The following is a 21704-nucleotide window of genomic DNA, read 5'->3' on the forward strand; positions in this document are numbered from 1 at the left end:
TGTTCTAAATAAATATTTACTAGAAAAATTCAGATTTAAAGATGAAAAATTCAGATTTAAAGATATTATGGAAGCAGTTTATCAACCGAAGATATTTGAAAAATGTGCACACCTGTTTATTTCTTACAATGTTGAGAACACACCAAGACATTTCATTATGACTTTACTAGGGTTTTAGGCTTAGTTGTTCCAGTTCTAAGAAGGATTAGTGCAATAGAAATCTACTTCATCAGCATTGGCATAAAAATACTGTAGGAGAAAATGTTAAACCGAGAGCTGTGAAAAATAGAGCATAAAGTGCATTTCACTAAAGTGCATTTCACTTACCTGCATACATGTGGTAGGTAAGTCGCTCAATAAGTTTAACAACAGTTCCTGCCTTGAGGATTGGGATGCCAGACTTTGGCTGAACACTTTCTTCAAAAAGAATATTCTCTTCAGAGTCTGGCTCTGCAAACCTGTAGAGTTTAGGATTTGGTAGCCTTAACGGCTCCTCTTTCTCCTCTTGTAACATTGTTACATCCAACATTCTCTCGAGTGTAGTTCGGTATTGTAAAGATATCAAAGCTGCCATCCAATTGTTTTTCTCTTCAGCTGACTTGGCAGCAAAAATAACACTGTTTTCATCTTTCAAGATAATTTCAAAGGCATGTCTGTACTCATTAGTGTCATCTTTATCATTGATTTGTACCTTTCTCATAAAGAATTTTTCCTTAAGTCGATATTCTGCATTGCCTGCACCTGGAAGTCTTGGTTGGCCATGGTTCGACTTGCAACAAATAATGAGGCCATCAAAAAGGAATATGTGTCTCTCATGTTTAGCTCCGACACGCGTAAGGGGTCCTTCCATAATGAACTCATTGCAGCACTGCCCAATGTCCTTCCCTTCCCAGCTGTCAATGTTTTTCTGTATTTCATTCATTTTCCTGATTGCTAGTTGTTTTCCTTTCATTTGCTGATTGTAAAATCTACATGCAGATTCACTGTAAACAAAGAAAGACTATTAGAAGTCCAGCTACAACTCATTCGACAATTAGGATTACATATTTTTTTATTGTGGTATGGCTAACACAAAAAAAGGGTTACAGTCAAAAACAGATAAAAAAGTAACATGATCACAACAGTCCAAAGGACAAAAATACATTTGTTACAATAATGGTATAAAAACCAGTAACACAGCATCCACTATAAAGTTAAAAAGGTAGCACACTAACATTGAACTCGCCTAAGAATATTGGATAGATACTTAATAGTAGCAATCGTAAGAGAACACCTGCCATTTAAAGTAAGATACCAAAAACATAGCGACGAAATAAACAAATTATCATGTGTACATCAAGCCAAGTATAAAAGTCTGGTGCTATGTAACATTCTATTAACAGATGCTGCAATATTTCAATGGAGGATCATGACAAAATCGTAGAGTTCTAGGGATGTTGTAATGGGAACATAAAACTTTGTGAGTCGGACAGAGGTTAAATCACTATCTCAAAAAATGATTGCTCCATATTCCGCTAGGAAATGTCAATAAGTACGGGGAAATTTGATCGAGATTTTCTGAGAAGCAATAAACTAGTAAAAAATGTGAAGTTCGCAATTGCAACATGTGTCGCAATCCAGTAAATCCCATGAATTTCTTTTTTTTCACTGTGGACGCATTGGCAACAAGGGCTGATAGAGATAGATTTAGTCCGTCAAGAACTGTGTTGCAACGAGCTAGCCATTTATCAAGAGCCACACAGGAATGGTTACTCATTGGCTCATGCAGGTTAACAAAAAGAGTGAAAAGAGGGGAAATTTACAATTTTTCCGAGGAGGAGCAATGATTTCCAACCGACTAAGGATTCAAGAGGGCGAAGACCCAACTCGTAGAAAATGATGGCAACTGAAACTCCATTTGGCAGGTTAAGAGTGCTTCACCAAAGTTTACCCTCTATAGTAGGTTTAAATCTTGGAATCTCTAGAAGGGGCTTAGGACAGCCCCAGTTGTAAAATGTATCCCACAGCTTTGATTGATTACCTTCATCAAAGACCTGTGGGTAAGATCTACAAAAACGATGTAAAGAATGATGTTGCAAATGAACAAGCTGCTGAAAGTACAAAACTATTTAGTGACGTGCCTAGGCCTTGCCTGAAGCGCAATTGGGTAACATCATGGACAAAAGATTGCTTTATCGAGTTTACCAAATTCCTCAAGGTAATACCAGCAAAAATGTAGTTTCAAGTATCCAAGAGGGCAATGGGTCTATAATTGGTTGGATCTTGCCAGACGCCCTTTTAAAAAATCTGAACAATGACAGGGGTTTTCCACGAGCATGGAGTACACTGATAAGTCAGAATGATATTAAAAAGATTGTCTAAACTATCCATCCACAAAGTTGGATTGCGCTTGAGGGTAAAGATAGCTATACCGTCCGGACCAGGGCCCCTGCACTGTTTAGCGTTGTTGATCAAGTCCAGTAGATAGTCGGGTTCAAACGCCAGATGCCAAGTAATTTCCACAGAAGAACAAGTTACTTACCCCAGAGACATTCTTTCGACTGGATGTTTCTCCCACGTAATCCTCATCTTTAGATATCTCCTTCCAGCGCCAGCTGCTTCGGAAAATATTTATCAGCAGAGGGCACTGTGCGTTGTCATCGACTCAATGTCCCTTATGAGCCTCCATCTCCCTTCAAGGTTGACGTCACCATAGTATAAATAAGCCCAGTCTGCGCCCGTTACTTCAGTTCCGTTTTTTTCGCATTCTTTCCCCACGATAATAGGCTTTATTGTAGTGAAACGAGACCAGACGTTCAAGGAACGCAAGGTGTAATGGATGGAAATTCTACTGCTGGGTAGGATGGGAGGAATACATTGGAGGAACATCCAGTCGAAAGAACGTTAACAGTGGTAAGTAACTTGTTCTTCGAATGGATTGCGTCTTCCCACGTATTCCTCATCTTTAAAGAGACTCCAAAAGCAGTATGAAATTGGAGGAGGGAGTAAGAATTTTCAGAGACTAATAATACTTTTCAGTGTTAGTCATGAATGGAGTGCAAGACAGCCTTTCCAAATCCCACCGCATGGCCTGAAGCAGAGTCGAGGCAATAGTACTTTCTGAAGTTAAGAACAGACTACCAAGTGGCTGCCACACAAATGTCCTGAATCAGCACCCTTCATTTTAAGGCAGAAGTAGCGATGTCCGTGTGGATTGAGCTTGTAAACCTACAAGGGCTTCCTTCCCCACCAGTTTATAATATTCTGTGATGCATAGAATTATCCCTCTGGATAACGTCGGCTTATTACCTGCCAGACCCAATTTAGGCCCGGTGTAACAATCAAAAAGTTGGTTATCCAGCCTTAGTTTAGCAAGACGCAAGATGTAAAAGCTCAGAGCTCTTTTATGGTCTAGTCTGTGCAGTCCCTCTTCCTCCTTACTAGGGTGTGGAGGAGGGTAAACAGCTAGCAATACAATTTTTTGTGAAATAGGAAAATCGGAAATCACTTTTGGTAGAAACGTAGGTCTAACTTTCAAGACAACTTTGTCTTTGTGGGGCATGGCCAAGCAGCCATGGAATAGGCTGCGATTCCATGGAGCTCCGTGATTCGACACACCGATCCGACGAAAAGCACGTGTTTTTGATGGCTGGTTCCAGCAGCAGAAGTAACTGCATCTATGTGAATGCCTCAGGAAGGAGATGAGCGAGTCAGCAGGAGAGGTAGGACACAGTAGCAAGAATTAAGCTGCTTTGTGTCCTGCTATGGGAGCGGTGTAACTGGCACCAAGATGGCGGCGTGCCAACACAAAAACTTACGGTAACGTCTGAAAGCATGTGCCGTGGGCGGGCTGCAGGCGTGCAGCTAATGCAGAACAGAGAGCGGCTGGCCAACGGAAGGAAGCCCGTGAACTACTTCAGCTGACAAAGGGCTGTGTACGGCATCGAGAACACGAAAAGACTGGTCCCCTTAGGAGGATTGACTTGCCGAGCAGCGGGGACCGTGGACCCCTGACCATAAGAAAGGAGCGGGCGCTCTGACCCGGGAACGGCCAGTGAGGCGCTGTGCGAGACCACGAGCAGAGGAACTTCTAATAATAGCTGGAGCGCACAGTGCAGCGAAGAACCTGCTGTCCAGTGCGGACTTGCAACAATAGTAGCGGGAATTAAGCTACTTTGTGTTCTGCCCCGGGTGCTGTGTGAATGGCATTAAGATGGCGGCGTGCCAATACCATGAAACTTTCAGAGACATCTGAAATCTGCGCTGGGAGTGCCGTGAGCGTGCTGCAGGCGGGCACCCACCGCCAGGACAGAGAGCGGCTGGCTAGCGAAAGGAAGCTTGTGAACTGCTCGAGCTGTCAAAGGGCTGCGAGCAACAGAGAGCACGAACAGATGGGTCCCCCTACGAGGACAGACGTGGCGAGCAGCGGGGACTGTGGACCCCGACCATAGCAAGGAACCGGTCGCTCCGAACTCGGGAGCGGCCAGGGAGACGCTGTGCGAGACCACCCGTGCGGACGTGCAACAACTTGGCAAGCAGGCTGGCGGACAGAGCCCCGAGGTCCAGGAGTGACATTGTGCAGGCACAGAACTGGCCTGGCTCCTTCTAAAAGGAATACACTGCCACATTAGGGGGCATGAGAACTTAAAACGACACTGAACACAAATGCGTGTTGACTGATTAGCACTTCCGGGTGGGCAAACCAGGCGCTAGACCGAGCTGGCACTCTGTGGGACAAGAAGGACTTGCTGAACGAAGGCCGGAACAAAGGCCGGAACAAAGGCAAGATGGCGGCTCCGCTGTGTTGATGTAGACTCAGGAGGGAGGGAGTGGACATGGCAGAAACAGCGGCACATTGGATTCTGAGACATTGGCAGCAGCACAAAAAATGAGAAGCTTAAACAGGATGGGCCTGAGTGGTAGCTACGGACCACAGCACATGAAGCAAGAACAGACCGGGCCAAGCGCAGATGCCCGGGGGAAGCTCCCTCTAGAGAGGACACAAGCACCGGGCTTCCTGGTGGCAGTTGCAAAAAAAGGACGCGCTGTATGTCCTTCGGATACATGAGGATGGCGCACGGACCACTGTAGACGGAGTACACACGTGGGAGGACACAGTCCACCTAAAACGCAAATTGTGTGTGCCATAACGCTATGCGACCAGCTGAAGTAGACACCCTGGTGTCTGGCAGATCTGGGCCCGCCACAGCGACATAGAAGAGCTAGACCCGGACGCCCGAGAAGGATTGCGCAATGTCAGTAAAAGATGCAAGAACGAAGAGCAAACAACCCACGATGGAGTCCCTTGCAAAGGCGCAGCGGACGCCCACAACTCCGGCACAGATCACGATGGAGACCCTAACAGAAGGCGCCGCGGAGGGAGGTAACCATCAGGTCCTGGCTGCCATAACAGAGTTGAGCACGAAATGGGGCGAAGCAATGGCGGACTTGCGGACGGCCCTGGAGCACAAAATAGACACGGTGGGAATCGAGGTCACTCTTCTCCGACAAGATGTTAGGGCCTTGGCTGAAAGAACAAGTGGCCTGTAAAGCGCAGTGAAGATTAACTTGGAAGTCAGCGCAAACAATGCAAAAGAGGTCCATGTGTTGAAACAGCAGGTTGCCAACCTTGAGAACCGTGTGGAGGAAGCGGAAGGACGGGCGAGAAGAAACATAAGAGTGGTCGGCCTGCCGGAGGGAGAAGAGGGCCAAGACCCCACTGACTATGTGGAGAACATGATCCTCCAAGGGATAGGGGCAGACAAGCTGTTGCAGGGGTTCACTGTGGAGCAAGCGCATCAGGCCCCAATGAGGAAACCTCGACCCGGGGCCCCACCGAGGCCGATAATTGCGAGGATTTTGAACTATAAAGACAGGGAGAAGTTCCTGGAGTATTTTCTTAAGGGCGGCATGATAGAGAGAGCATCCACTAACATCACAGTGTACCCTGATTACACAATGCTGGTGCAGAGACAGAGGGACAGCTATGTGGCTGTCAACAGCAGGTTGCGTTTGGCTGGTATAAAGTACATGCTCTTATACCCGGCAAAGCTAAAGGTTTTGCACAAGAGCAGGGCGCTTTTCTTTGACACCCCAGAGGAGGCGGTGTCGTGGTTGGACACGCAGGGCTGCCCGGAGCAGGAAGCAGAACGAGATCACCAGGAACACGACAAGTGAGGACACGGTGTCATGGACACTGAGGTGGTAAGCGGGGGAAAGGGTCCTGCCATAGTGGATAAGTAGATTTGATTAATATTTGGCAGCCTTTGGACCTTACGCCACAGCTGGACTGGAGCATAGTGTATAAGATGCAGGTGTGCACTGAGCTGCATTAATATTAAGCGTAGTAAAATGTTTAAAAAGGAGCAAAGGGATGGAGGCAACCTACCCCTTAGAATTAGTAGTTAAGTGGCCACTAGGGCGACTTTACCCTACTGAGTCTCGAGTACAGGCCCTTGGCAGAAAGAGCTAGATGTGGGGGGTGCATGAGATCCAGGGATGGAGCTGGGCAACAGTTGTGGAGGGCATTGTTGGGTAAGGGAAGGGCGGTGGGGAGGGAGGGAGGCGGGTGAGTTTGGTGTGAATATAGTTCAAGGGACTTTTAAGAGGGACACGAGCCTACATAGCATGAGCTTGTTGGGTGTGGGTGGGGAGGTGGGTTGGGGGGAGGAGGGGAAGTTTGTGGTGTACATAGTTTTGGGCAGTTTTAGTTTTAGTTTTTGTATGAGCCTACATGGAAATGTCGAACAAATCAATGGCATCGGGTAATCTCAGAATTGTGACCTTGAACGTGCGGGGCCTTAATAGCTATCTAAAACGTAATAAGGTGATGATGTACCTAAAGAGGATGCGGATTGACATAGCTCTGCTACAGGAAACCCACCTCACCAAGGAGAAGTTGGAGGTGATTAGGAGAAAATGGAGGGGTAATGTCATAGGGGCCACATACTCGGCATATGCAAGAGGGGTGATTATATGGGTGGCACCGCATCTGCCATTTCAGCCGCTTGTTAGGCAGAAACCTGTGCAGTTCCCTTGGGGAACACTGCAAAAGATTTAAGACTACAGGTATAGCAGTAAACCCACTTGGTAGCAGCCTGCACCACCCAGATTTACCTGGTAGCTGTGGCTGAGCAGTCAGACTTCCCTCAAGAAGAGTTAGGCAGTATGCAAAGTATACACAATATGTACTCAGACACAATAGCACAAGCAAACACTGACCAGAGCTTGGTTTCAAAAGTATATAGTTATTTATTTATAAAACACACATAAGTTGAAATCACTCTAGCAAAATATAGTAAAAACACTTCAAACACAGTTATAATGAAAGCAGTTCCAACCCTTACTCCTATCTAGACAACTCTAAGTTAACACCACATAATGAAAACAGAGGTGAGCGCTTAACGTTAGATGACACTCTAGTAGGTTCAAGAAAGGGGTAAAAAAGAATAGGAATGGGTTAAACACACCACTCTAAGGTCCAGAACACTTGCAATAGACTCACAGAAGCACAAAGTCACAGGTGAGCAAAAGTCACTAGGCAGGGCCCACTCTTAGAGTAGCCGGAGCGAAAATGTGCCCAAGATCACACTGTTGTTAAGGATTCAAAGTCTTGCAAAGAGTTAGAAATAGTTTAGAGTGCCTTAAAAAGTTTAGCCAGGGTGTCCCAGGCACTCCCAGGTTCGAAAGCCGGGGGCTAAATCTACCCCGTACAGTCGGTGGCAAGGGAAGCCAGGCGGAACACGGTACCTTAAGTGGAAAGGATCCTCCAGCGGTGGCAGTTGTTCCAGGCAGTGGCAGCAAGGCTCGACGTCGGTCAGGGGAGAAGAAGTTCTCGCTGAAGAGCAGAAGAAGAAGGTCGTTGCACTGCCCGGGAAGAAACCAGCCGCGGAGTCCTCCGGTTAAAGGGTTGTACCGACTTTCGTGGTTGGGGTAAAAGGTGGTGGAGTTCCGGTTGCCGGGGTGCTTGGCACTGGCAAGGCGGCCACGAGATACCTCGAGAAGCGAAAAGAAGGCGAAAAACTGGTTGTCCCCACCAGTCAAGGGAAGGAGTCACTCGGTTAAGAGTTCTCCTCGGTCGTCGGGAAAAGTGGTGAGACGGTTCAGCAGGGCTCCACCGGGTGGTGTCGTCGAAGCAGGTCGGCTCAGCTCTTCCCTCGTCGGATTCGTGGTCCTGTGGCGACTTCTGAAGTTCCAGTCCCCAAAGCCCTGCTTTTATGCAGCAAACCCCCATTCACCCAGCCTAGCTGTCACTCAAACATGCTAAGTGGTGAGCCGGCCGGCTCACCACTTGGGCCAATCAGGACGGAGTGCGACTTGAGTTACCAAGGTAACTCAGTCCAGGGTGCCTAAATCCCCCTCCACCCCTCCTAAGTACCCCAGACAGAGTGGCACCACTTTGGAGGGCTTCTGTGGAGAAGCCCGCCAAAAGTGGAACAAAGGGCTCCACTTTGGGTCAGAGTTACAGAGGCGAACGCCAACGCCATTTTAGAATCAAGTTTTGGCAAAAAGTCCCAACCGGAGTTATAATAATAAATATATAAACCGGCGGTATGTTTAAGGCTACCGTAAATAAATAATTAAATGTGTTAGCCTAAAACAATGGGAAATCCCATAGGGAAATATTCGCGGTCGAATATAAAAAGTAGTTTCCACTGCCACCAGCCAAAACTCGATCAGGGGGGATGGAGACGTGCCCCCTCGACTAACAGACCCTGGGGCAATCGAATTGCCCCAGCCAGTACGTCCACAATATGATGGTTTGTACTGGTTCTGTTCAGGATTCAAGACTAGCAAAGTCTTTGGTGACTTTACATGCCCTGGGAGACAGTAGTCAGTCCCAGGGTATGGAGTCTATGTTGGGGAGTCCCTAGGACACCCCTGGGTCACGGCACAGAGGGTGCTGTGTAACCCACATCACAAAAATACATGAGGCCCTATGGAGTAAAAGACCCCATAGCCCATTCAACACAAGGTTTAACCAAGAAAACACACTTCAATATGTCCAAGAGTGAGGGTAAAAGAGTCTCACCCTTGGCAGGAGAAAAAAAGAAACCCCAGAAATCCAGCAAAGCTGCTGGGGGACTCACTAGGTAGGGAAATTCAGCCTAAACAGAGAATTCTCCCTAACACCGCTTAGCTCGACAATAGACCCACAAGGCAGAATGGTGGTGGTGGCAGGACTCCTGGAGAACAAAGAAGTGAATATTATAAATATGTATGCCCCTAACCATGATACAGCGGCATATATTAGATATTTATATAGTACAATTAGCCCCCTGGGGGGTGGCGCAATGGTGTGGGGAGGGGACTTTAATTGCACTCTGAACCCCAGGATAGATAGGTCAGATGACAAATCAGAAAAGCCGGCGCCAGCAGCTAAAGCGCTGAGGACACTGTTGATGGACCTCGGCCTAGAGGATGTGTGGAGAAGGCTACACCCAATGGATAGGCAATACTCGCATTACGCAGCGCCACATGACCTGCATACAAGGCTGGATTACGTGTTTGCATCTGCCGGGATAGTGGGAGAAATGGTGGGGGCGGAATACAAGGCCCGGGTACTCTCCGACCATTCGCCTTTGGTCATAGAGTGGCAACATCAACCCCCCAGAGCGCGGATCCCGACGTGGAGGCTCAGAACTGAGGCTCTACTGGATGCGGGCTTTCGAGAGGATTTGAGCAAGGCCATCGAGGAATACTTTGAAATTAACACGGGCATTACGTTCTGTGGGGACAGTATGAGGCATTTAAGGTTGTGGTGCGGGGAGTAGCTATATCTAAATCCAAAGGGCTACAAGGGGGTATTGAGTGGGAACTGCAAGAGACAGAAAGAGAGCTAGAGGGCCTGATCCAAAATGAGGGGAGCACCCATGCGAACAGTGTTAAAATAAAGGACTTACAGTTAACTTGTAGTGAACTCTGGGACAGATTATGCAAACTAAACTATAAGAAATACACAGAGAGACTGCATGCAGGGGGGTGGGGGGGGATAAGCCGGGTAGGTTATTGGCTTGGTTATACAAGAATGAGACCCCTTGCTCGGTGATCAGAGAGGTCAGGGACGGGGAAGGTCAAATCCATAATACCCAGGAGAGGGTAAATGAGGAGTTCCTCAAGTATTACAGGCGCATATACGAGGACACAGGAGACGCTACGAGTCAAGAAATACTAGATACGATAGAGGATATAGGGCTGCCCAGCTTAGATGATCTAGAACGAGCAGACCTAGACGCCCCCATCACCGTGGACGAACTGGAGGCGGTGATCCAACACCTGCCTACATGTAAAGCCACCGGGTCCCTCCGCGAGGCGGTGATCATCCTGCTTCTGAAACCAGGCAAACCGGACGCTGAATCCGGATCCTATAGGCCCTTGTCTATGCCGGATCCTATAGGCCCTTGTCTATGCTCAATCAGGATAGCAAGATACTCACGGCAGTGCTGGCCAATAGGTTAAAGAGGGTAATCGGCAAGTTGATATACCCATAACCCCGGGTTATTGTCCCCGGTAGAAATATCACAGACAACCACAGGAGGCTACACCATATCATTGATCAAACTGAGGGAGACCCGGGCGAGCTGGCTATCGTGTCGCTGGACGTGGTTAAAGCTTTTGATTTAGTGCGGTGGCCGTGGTTGAAAGCGACTCTGAAAGGATACGGGATGGGACCAGGATATATTAGATGGGTCCAGATGCTATATAGTACCCCAATGGCGAGAGTTAAAACCGGAACCACAATCTCAGATAAATGGCATTTTAGCAGGGGGACCAGACCAGGATGCCCCTGGTCACCCATGTTATACATCCTGGCATTAGAGCCGTTGGCAATATGCCTGCGGCAACAATACAGGGAGGTGGGGATCCGCACGACAGGGGGCACACATCTGATATCATTGTATGCGGATGATGTGCTCCTCTACTTGCGCTACCCGGAGGAAAACCTGCAATATGTGTTGGAGGTGATGGATCGTTACGCCACCCTCTTGGGCATATCGGTGAACCCCGGGAAGTCTAGTTTGTTCCCCCTGGGAAGGTATAAGAGTACCCCACTGGAGAGGCTGCCCGTCTTGCAGATATCCTGGCAGACCGTGACATTCAGGTATCTGGGCGTAAATGTTTACCACAAAATAGAGACAGAGCACAAACATAATACAGAGAAAGCGATGGAGGGAGTTAAGAATAGCATGGTGTTCTGGTCTAGATTACCCCTAGCTATGATGGGGAGAGCAGCTCTACTCAAAATGGTGGTCTTGCCCAACCTCTTGCACTTTTTTGTGAATGTCCTGTACTTGATCCCCAGACGCTTTTTTGTAAAAATGTATGGCATGTGCAGGGGCTTCATATGGGGCAACTCCAGGAATATGGTGGCCCTGTGGAAACTACAGAACACATGCGATAAGGGGGGCATAAACCTAACAAATTTCACGCTGCATTACCTAGCAGGACAGCTGTTGTATGTGGCTAGGTGGTTGTCTGCGGAAGACTCGGCAGAAGCTAGGCTTTTGCAAGGTGAATCAGCTCCTTACTTTTTGAGGGAGACAGTATGGCTGCATAAAACTAAAATAGCGAGGATGGGGAGGCTATTGAAGCTGGGCTGGGAAGTATGGCGCACGACATGGAGAACGGTGGGTGACCCAGATGCGCTTTCTCAGCAGGCCCCGCTGGCGGTGCTATGCGGGGACGACTCCCAATTGTTTGAAGCGGTCCGTAGATACTGGGAACCAATGGGATTGGCCATCCTTGGAGACATATGGCAGGAAGGGGAGGCGGTGGGATTCCAGAGGCTGCAGGAGGAGACGGGTGCATAGAGGCCAATTCATTACTTATACCAGACTCATGAAACAGGTGTGAGAGAGGTGGCCTGAGACTGTGCTAGAGGAGGAACCCGATGCCTCCCTAGAAATGATGTATGATGTCTCGGAGGGTGGGCACGAAGTACCTAGGATATCTGAGCTCCTGAGGGTGAAGGCGGGGAAGGAGCTGCTTCTGCAATTGAGGCATGACTGGGAGGAGGAGGTGGGGGAACCCATGACAGAGGGACAGTGGGATAGAGCCCAAAGGTACCATAAAAAGGTGTCCCTGAATGCGAGACTCCAGCAGATTCAGTTGTATGTCACCCATAGAGCTTATCTGACTCCCAGTAGAATAGCTAGGTTTGGAGGCACGGCTGTACAAAAATGCCCCAGGTGCGGGGAGGAGGAGGCAGGACTACTGCACATGTTCTGGGCTTGCCCTGAGGTGCACAGATTCTGGGAGGAAATAAAGATGAAAATGGCTGGTGGGGGAGTGGTACTGGACGTAGGGTCTGCATGGGCTTGCATGCTTGGGAATTTTCCCAGGCCACGTCATTCAAAGCATATCAGTAAGATGAAGGACCCGGCCTATATTTTGGCTAAACGCAGAATCGCGATGTGTTGGAAAGCAGCCCACAGGCCCAGAGTGGAGATATGGTGGGCGGACCTCTTTAGGTGGGCGGAAGCAGAAACTGTGGTATGGTTTGAAGCTGTCACCAAGGGGGGAGAGGAGGAAGCGGGCCCCCTGATAGCCTGGAGGCAGCTGGTGACCTCAATGGAAAACCCCCACCAGGTCAATCATGATACAGAAGACGCAGTTGGGTCAACAAACAGATTCCTGAAAATGCTCATGTAGATGATGTGGCTGAGATGGCTCGAGTTTGTCGGGAGGGAGTGAGGAGGACGGAAAATGACACTGTATAATGTGATGTTTTGACATTGATCATGTATGTCCTAAAAAGTTACCATGTTTGGTGTGTTTGTTATAAAAAAATAAAAATTGTTTAACAAAAAAAACTTTGTCTTTGTAAAAGGTTGTGGAAGGTGGCTTACATGATAAAGCTTGTAATTCGCTCACCCTGCGGGCAGGTGTTACAGCCGTTAACAGGACTGTTTTCAGTGTAAGTAGCCTCAACAGGAAAGAGTGAAGAGGCTCAAAAGGAGCACACATGAGGAACTTTAATACTAGATTTAAATCGCAAACAGGGACCACAAATGGGACTGGGGGGAACATATTTAGGAGTTCATTTAAAAATGTAGTATTTTGCGGCATCTTAGTCAGAGGTCTCTTCAGACCTGCGCTTAAAAATCGAAAGCGCGCCAAGTAACCCTTGACACTGCCAATCTGGAGCCCCAGATTAGCTAGATGCAATAGGAATGACAACACCATAGGTGTGTCGCATTGAAGAGTATCCACATTCTTCTCTATGCACCAGCTGCAGAACTTGTTCCAACAGCAGCGATCCAGAGACTTTGTTGCTGGCCTTCTGGCCGAAAGCAAAAACTCCTTCACGTTTCCCGGGAGGTCCCAATCCTTGTATCGTAACCTCTCAAACTAAACGTGCAGGTTGAGGGTCTTGACCTTTGGACGGAAAACCCGACCCTACTCTTGCAAGAGGAGGTCCTCTCTTTGTGGAAGACCAATTGGAAGCCAGATGGGCATGTCCAGAAGGCCCAGGTACCATGTCCTCCTGGCCCAATCCAGAGCAATTAGTATCATGGATTTCCTGAACTTTGTCAACCTCCTTATGACTCGAGGAATGACAGCGACCGGAGGAAACTCATACGGGAGTGGGAGCTCCCAGTCCACTATGAACGCGTCTCCTAGAGCTCCTTTCGGGGGAAATTCTGTGGAAAAAAATAAGTCACACATCAAGATGAGGCTGGATGCGAACAGATCTACCCGAGTGGTTCCCCAAAGGGACTTCCTAAGCTTGTTCCCACTCATGCGAGACTGTGCTCGGTCTGCTCTGAGCATCCGCCACCGTGTTCTGCTCTCCGGGTTAGGTGAACTGCTGATAGGGAGATTCCTTCTTGAATTGCCCAGAACCAGAGCTACATTACATCTCTGCATAGTGGTAGTGACCCTACACCACCTCTCTTGTTGAGGTAGTACATGGCCACTGTGTTGTCCGTCATTATCAGGACATTCTTTCCCCGTATAATGAGCAGAAAGGCCTTCAGTGCTAGTCTGATTGCCCAAAGCTCCAAAAGGTTGATGTATAGTTTGGACTCTGATGGAGACCAATGACCCCTGACTGTTGGTGTGGGTTCCCCACCCCCTGAGGCATCCGTAATTCCTGTCATCTCCGGCCGTGGATGCCAAAAAGGTTCCTCCTTCAGAATGGTGTCCTTGCAGGCCCACCATACGAGATCCTGTGTGACGCTGCTCAGAACCTGAAGTAGATACGGCCCATTTCCTGAAAACTGAGACCACTGAGACCTGGGGGCCCACTAGAGGGATCTCATTCTCAGACGAGCCTCTGGCACCAGAAAAATGCAGGATGTCATGAGGCCACGCGACCTCAGATAATTGAAGGCTGGGAGATGCTCACCATTCTTTGGTGACCATCTGCTGAAAGTGTTGACCCCTCACCTCGGGTGGCGAGGCTTTCCCGGAGGACGCACCCAGGAACGCTCTGATGAACTGGAGCTTTTGGGAAGGTATCATGAGGGACTTCTTGAAATTGAGGGAGAAGACCAGTTTGTAAAGAGAATGGCAGGTTATGCAGGGATGTTCCAGGACCTGTTCCGGAGAATGGCCCCTGATCACCCAATTGTCTTGGTAGGGGTAGATGTGAATCTCCCCTCTACTGAGATTCGCTGCGATCAGCACCATTAAGATGGTGAACACCCCCTGGAGGAGGTCAACCTGAATGGCAGTACTCAAAACTGATCATGAGAACTGCCAACGGCAAACCTTGGGTACTTTCTCGGCTTGTGATGAATAGGCACATGAAAGTAAGCATCCTGAAGGTCCAATGACAACATCCAATCCTGAAGCTGAAGAGCCTGAAGGATCTGAGAATGGATGACCATTTTGAACTTGTTATTTCTGAGGAAGTATCTCTCAATCCTTCGTCCTTCTAGGAGATCAAAAAGTAAGGCGAGTACCACCACTTGTTCCTCTCCGTCACAGGTACTGGTTCTAAAGCACCTTTCCCTAGCAGGCTAAATATTTCTTGCAAGAGGAACAGAACTGGATATTTGCAAGAGTGGCCCCCCCGGTGTATGATGGGGGAGGCAGTAACTTTGGGCTAATGTTTGTAAAGCCCAAACATCGGAAGTAATGCACCGCCATTCTTCCAGATGCTAAGTGAGCCTGCCTCCCACTGGGGCCCTGTGGATTAAGGCTTCGGAGTGGTTTTGAGCGAGCTGAAGCAGCAGCTGAGGGTAAAGAAGCTGATGCTTGGGAGGGCTTGACCTCTTTGACTGACCAGTGTTCTCGCTCTTGCAAATGAGGAGTAGTAGCGAAAGGACCTACCCCTTCAAGCCGGTGCACTGGGGGGCAAAGGTTGTGGTGGTCCGATGTCGGCAATGAGTGACTTGGCCACCGCTTTGAGGACTGGAATTTGTCTAGTCTCTCAGCCTTGCTTCCAAATAGTTGAGTGCCATCAAAGAGCATATTGAGAAGCATAGATTGCACATCAGGCCCAAATCCAGACTTTCTCAACCACGCATGCCAAGGTTCTGCTAATACTATCGGCAGGGTCCAAACCTGATTGGAGAGAGACAGGGATAGCATCTTTTCCATCTTTCACTGTGTTTAAAAAGCCCTCTCTCACCTCTCCTTCAGGGATATGTTCAGCCGCCATAGAGACACAATCCCCTTAAGTGTGGGTAAATTTAGCAAGGGCACAAGTGACATTGACTAACTTCAAAGCCATACTCCCAGCTGAAAATAGTTTATTCTGCTTGCCATAAACCCCTGGCGTGAAGTTGAACTGTGTGGGCTGCCCACCCCTCAAGGGAGGAGTCAGTGGTCACTGTGGCCTGATGCACTGGAAGGCGAAAGGGATTGCCTTGTGTGAGATGCTGACAAACTGACCATCGTTGCAGGGACTGCCTGAACACTGGAATGAGGGTGATCTTGTCATTCCCGGACCCCGATACTTGCAGCCACCTGGCATCTAGGAACTGTTGTAGAAGCCTCATGTGCAGCCTGCAATGAGGGATTAGGGAGATGCATGAAGACATCATCCCTAACAGAGATTTCATGGAGCGGAAGGTTGTCACTCGGAGACTTGAGAGCTGTTGCACTTAGCTCAAGATGGCCTAGAGCCTCCAGGGAGAAGCCAGACAAGTCAGTGTGTTGAGGCACGAGTCTAGAAAGAGCGTTCTGCGATGAAACCACACAACTTCGGAAACTTGATCGAGAATCCCAGCGGAAGGCCAGTGGAAGAAAGCAGGCGTGGATCAGCCAGTCATCTAGCTAGGGATAGACTTCGATCCCACAACACCGTTGATGGGCTGCCACTGGAGCCAGACACTTTGTGAAGACCCTCAGAGCTGACTTGATACCGGAGGGAAGAGCCTTGAATTAGTAATGTCTGCCGTTTACGACAAACCGGAGAAAGCATTGGTGCCTGCAATGAATGGGAATGTGAAAGCAGGCATCTGCTAGGTCTTGGGAAGCCAGGAAGTCTCCATGCTCCAGTTCACGCGTGTGCCGCAACATGACCATGCAGAAGTTCTCGGACTCAGGAAATTTGTTGAGTTGCCTCAGATCGACCACCAGACTTCTTTCTAACCAACACTCGAGTCCCGGAGGCGTTTTGGCACTGTTTTTGCACTGTAAAGATTGCCCCCTTTTTTAACAGCGTTCAGATCTCTTCCAAGAGTAGAGGCAGGTGTTGCTCCGGTCTTATGACGGGAGGAATGGAGGAGCATTTGTCCAGCAACACTATGGTGTGACACTGTTGGACAGTATCAAGCACCCACTTGTCGATGGAGATGCTGCGCCACTTGCTGAAAAACTGATAGCCTGCCTACCACTGGGGTAGTGAAGCACGGGACCGGACCCTGGACCTGGTCAGGCCAGTTTGCGTTTTAAGTCCTAGAAGACATTCCACACTCATGCTGAGTTCCCCCACTGTAGGGCTGTGAACGTCCTCTTGCAGGCTGGATCGAAAAGGTTCGCAATATGCTGGCTTGCACTCTCATGGTTCTGTCGAAACGGCCCTTATATGAATGAAAGGACAGCCTTTGTTGCTGAAGAGCACCCAGCGAGCGTGCCATATCGGTGTCTGCCTTTATGGACTACAGGTTCGCATCTATAGCCTTGCCAAAAAGGTCCACACATTCAAAGGGCATATCAAAAACTTTCAATTGGACCTCAGAACAAAAGTTAGTGGCCTTCAACTAGCTTTGCCTGTAGAGCACTGGCCCATCAACCATTTGTTGGAAACCTGAATCCGCAATGTCCAAAGCGACTGTAATCGTGTGATCAGAGGCAACCTCACCCTTGTGGAAAAATGGCAACGCCTCGTTCCTCTTGTCTTCCGGGAGGAAGTCTTAGAAGGGTCCCAGTTTATACCATAGCTCCCAATCGTATGTGGAGCCTCTAGCTCAATAGCCGTTTTAATGGTGCAGGTGGCGGTGGTGGTGGTGGTGATGCGTTTCCCATACGCATCCAACTTCTTACTCTCATGGTCTGGTAGAACCATGCATGGAGAGGAGGGGTTAGAAGACCTTTTCCATGCTGCAGCAGAAACCACAGAGACGGGTGAAGGCCGGGAATGAAGACATTTCGGGGCAGAATCCAGTATTCTGTACTTCTGTAGGCAATCCTCCTTTGGAGAAGCCGAGAAAGGAGTTTTCATGACTAATAAGCCATCTTCCCATATGTCGAGCAGGGGGGATTGACAACTGATTTCCTACAGGACTCTCGCCTTTGGAAAAGGAAACTCCTTTTTCTTCTCTTCAGGAACCAGGCTAAAACATTTTGCTGCACCGGTCAACAGTGCATTAAAAGGAGCCAATCTCATCCGGTGGAGAGTCCCTGGAGGGCAGATCCACATTCAGGGGCTCGCCATCAGCCGGAATAAAGTCCTCAAACACATCCGTACCTTGTGAAGTGTCAGGATTAGTATATGTGTTGGTGAGGGTAGCCACAGGGACAGAAAACAGTGTAGGGGGAGGGATATGTGGCAGAGGAGTCACTAAATGTGGCCTTGGCCCTGAGGGCAATGGTGGACTCCTAGATGGGGCAGCCTGGGGAGCTGTTGGAGGCAGACACTGTTGCAGCTTGGAGACCAATGTGTGCAGAGTAGACAAGATGTTCAAGGACAAGTCTCTAGCCGCTGTTCCTATGGGAGCCGTGGGCAAGAGCACAGTTGGTAAAGATGGGTGAGGTGCAGCATGCCAGGGCACAGTTGGTTGTGGAACGATGAGGCAGTTGTGGCTGTGCAGAGCGATGAGGTCTAGGAAAAATGGGATCAGGAGAATCCTCAACCTCTTCCAGATCAAACAAGAAAGAACCTGGTGGCTCGTTGTCTGAGCTGAGAGAGTGCCAGTGTGTACGAGTTGAGCAGGTGTCAACGCCCTGGGAGAAGCTACCAACGACAGGGTGAAGACTGGTTTTGCCGTGGTTGGTCTTGGGAGAAAGGAGAGAGATAATGGCATCTCCTTGTCCACGTACAGATCCCTAGGGAAGGAGGTGATGACAGGTACCTGTGTTGTCAACGGAGCTGCAGATGGGCTGGATGAGGGCAGCCGTGGAGATGTAGAAGGTTATCGTAATTGTCGAAGTCGTTGGAGGGAGAGTCATTGAAGTAGTCTGAGCCATCGACCAGACGGTAGAAGATGATTTTGGTCGATGGACTTGTGATGATGACTTGGTCGTGGACTCCAACGCAGACTTGAGTTTTGATGACAGAATTCAAAGATGAACATGACCCATGGAGTAACTGCTAGTCAGAGGTGCGCGACTCGTTGGTGGAAAGGTCGATGTGCATCGTTTTTGTGACCTTGAGACTGCCGCAGGTGTGGTGGTGGACCCTGCCTTCATAGACAAAGCCTTGGACGCCGTCAATGGAGACAAAGATGGCGCATGGGACGCTTGTCTTTTTTAGTTCTCTTCCGGAGGGAAGTGCCCTCAACTGATATCTACTTCTTAGTAGAGGGAGGACGCACAACCGATCTACTGACCTGGGCAGAGGCATGACTTCGCTCTGAGGCTGTGTGAGAGGCATTGGCACACTCCTCCAGCCAAGTCACCAACCTTCTGTGACAATCCCGTCAAGTTCTGAAGGAGAAGGAATTGCAGATGGAACAGTTGTCCCAATAATGGTCCAGGTGCAAGCAGTAGAGCCATTTTTCATGTCGATCAACCACAAAGACATTCTTCAGGTTGCACTTGGAACAGGCACTGAAGAGACTCTACTTGCTGGCATCCGCCATGCCATGTGGTGAAGGCCCAAGTCCAAGGAGAAGGCCTCACATGTAGAAAAAATTATCCAATGATGGAAAGGATCTTAACCGGCAGTGGGCCCTGCCGCCAGGGGTCACCAATGTGACCAGAGATGAAAACTTTTTTTTTTTTTTTATTGGTCAAGACAAACCCGAAACACAGTTATTGATTAAAACGACCATAAAATCAAACTTTTACCAATAATATTTTTTTTTAATTGTGACTTTTTAGTTTAAATCAAACTTTTTTCACAACAATTTTCTTCACATTTCGTTTGAAAACAAACAAATAATTCTCTTTCCCGTTACAATTTATCACCCATAAATGCAATTGGCTTATCACAGTTTCAAGTGTCTCTCTCCAAGTATGTGATTCTTATTTCTAGTTATTTGTTTGTTGTTCCAAAATAGTATCCAGAAAGTTTATAACAGAGCATGAGATCCTAAACCACCATTCATCCTGGTTTCCACCAATTGGCGCAAACTGTTTTAAGCGAGTTGCTCTTTGGATCTTTAGCGCTGTGCATTCTGTTATTAAGTGTTTTACTGATTCTATTTCAGCCTTGCAAAATCTACAATTGCTGTCATCAGATGTTACTATGTGGCATGCCACTAGCATTTTCTTCGTTTTTAGAGCATTTTCTCATAATCTAAGGAATCCATTGCGATGGTGTCGAGATGGAAATCTCTGCAAGTATTTTGGCATGATATCTAACTGGTTCATTACTGGTCCAAAATCGAGTGCTGTTGAGCGGTTTTTATATTTTAGCAAGTTTTGAATCCAGAACCATGGTTTTATTTTTTTCTTTGCAATTTGAGGCTGGTCTAGCAGCATTGCCATGTCAGTGTCGGTCGCATTCAGAACTGTCTCCAACTTTTGCGTCCAGATCTTAAGTCCAGTGTATCCTATATTGACCGTTGGCGCTAGAATTTTGTATGGTGGTTCTGGATTAGAGACTGACATTTTGCGTAAAATGTATTTGGGTAGTCTTAGTACGCACCGCCAGAAAAATTCCCTCTACTTGTGCCCAAATTTTGTGATCCAAGTTCCAGCCTGTTTCTGCACCAAATGTGATTCCGAGAACTACTTTTTGTACGTAAAACTGTCAAACTGGGATTAGGCTAAACTTTCCAAACAGGGAGTGGATGCGTGCACTCTGTAAGGAAAATATTTTCATTCGTAAGAACAAATTTGATACCCAGTTTCTTTCGCTGATAGACCTGTTTATCGGGATTCCCAAATAACGTATTTCAGCCACTGCTTCAATTTCCTCATTAACAATATTTTAAAATCGCCCTATTCGGCCCCAATCCCTCTGCGATTAGCCAAAAAACATTCTGTTGATAATCCAAAATGGTCTGCAGGTACACAATTCGTAACTATTTGAAAAACATCTCACTCTCACAATTACCTAGTTTGTACTATAGATCAGTGCATATGGCACATATTTCTTTATTGACCCCAAACAACTTAACAATGTAGATAATACACTTTGATAGCTCCAAAATATTGGAGATGAGCAGTATTTCTAAAACTTTGTTTGTCGTTTTTGGTTTATTATTGTGTCTTTTACCTCCTAATCCTACCTTAGTCCAACCCTTTTTCTGGGTCTTGCATATTTAATGTAAGTTAATATGGTGTAATGATAATCAAGATATATCCGGTTTTGAAAAAGGTCCCAAGGCCAAAACACGTGTTAAGCAGTGGACATAACATCATTGTCATAAATGATCACGTGGCGCAACTCATAAAGCGTCTTCATCATATCTTTAGCTATTATTGGAGTATGGGGAATACTCTTTAGACACTTGAGATGTGACAATACTAACCCTGTTGCAGAAGTCAACTCCCGGAATATCACATAATATCTTTATACAAATATTGATCAACAACTTCCAAGGGCTACCTGTTCATTGACCATACAAATAAAGCTTTCCTGAGCCTTGCCCCAATAGCTAACATTTTTGTTTTTTGCGAATTGATGTTTAAATTATTCTTATGCGCATACGTAGCTAGAGAATTTAATGATCGTGGCAGCCCAATTCGCGTGCGATCCAACACGATCGTAACATCTGTATAACACAGCCAGGGCAGTGCCAACGTTCCAATCTGAGGCAGAAAATTGCTGATCGATTGAATCTCTACCTTCATGTCACTCACATATAAATTTTATAGTAAAGACGCATCCCGGTTTTACACCAATTTATTAATTGATTTTGTGGACTAGCTTCAACAAGTGAAACTTTACACACATCAGTAAGAAAAGAGCATACAATCAATTCATACATAAAAACGCAATATTTTTTTTATAACACCTGGAAAATGGTAAGAAAAAACAAATAAAATCTCATACAGTACAATTCCTAAACAAAATTTCATACAACACAATTCCTAAAATTTCATATTATTAAAATAATTCTACAGAGTCTATTTCTATACTTTTTACAAAATTCATCGGAGTTATCACCAGTTGATCAGTAGGCTCCAAGAGAAATTTCCACTGCAGGATTGTCCATGTA

At 47.4% G+C, this 21704-nt stretch overlaps 1 protein-coding gene across 1 annotated transcript in view; it reads right to left on the reverse strand.

The window, feature by feature from the left end:
• Positions 1 to 21704, reverse strand: part of SOS1 (SOS Ras/Rac guanine nucleotide exchange factor 1) — a 2649334-nt gene that overhangs the window by 1423784 nt on the left and 1203846 nt on the right. Inside the window, exon 10 of the mRNA XM_069606702.1 lies at positions 328 to 983. Coding sequence (XP_069462803.1) covers positions 328 to 983 — 656 coding nt within the window. The remainder of the gene's footprint in view (positions 1 to 327; positions 984 to 21704) is intronic.

Source organism: Ambystoma mexicanum, chromosome 4p (genome assembly GCF_040938575.1).
Source record: "Ambystoma mexicanum isolate Mex_15411 chromosome 4p, UKY_AmexF1_1, whole genome shotgun sequence".
Lineage (NCBI taxonomy): Eukaryota > Metazoa > Chordata > Amphibia > Caudata > Ambystomatidae > Ambystoma > Ambystoma mexicanum.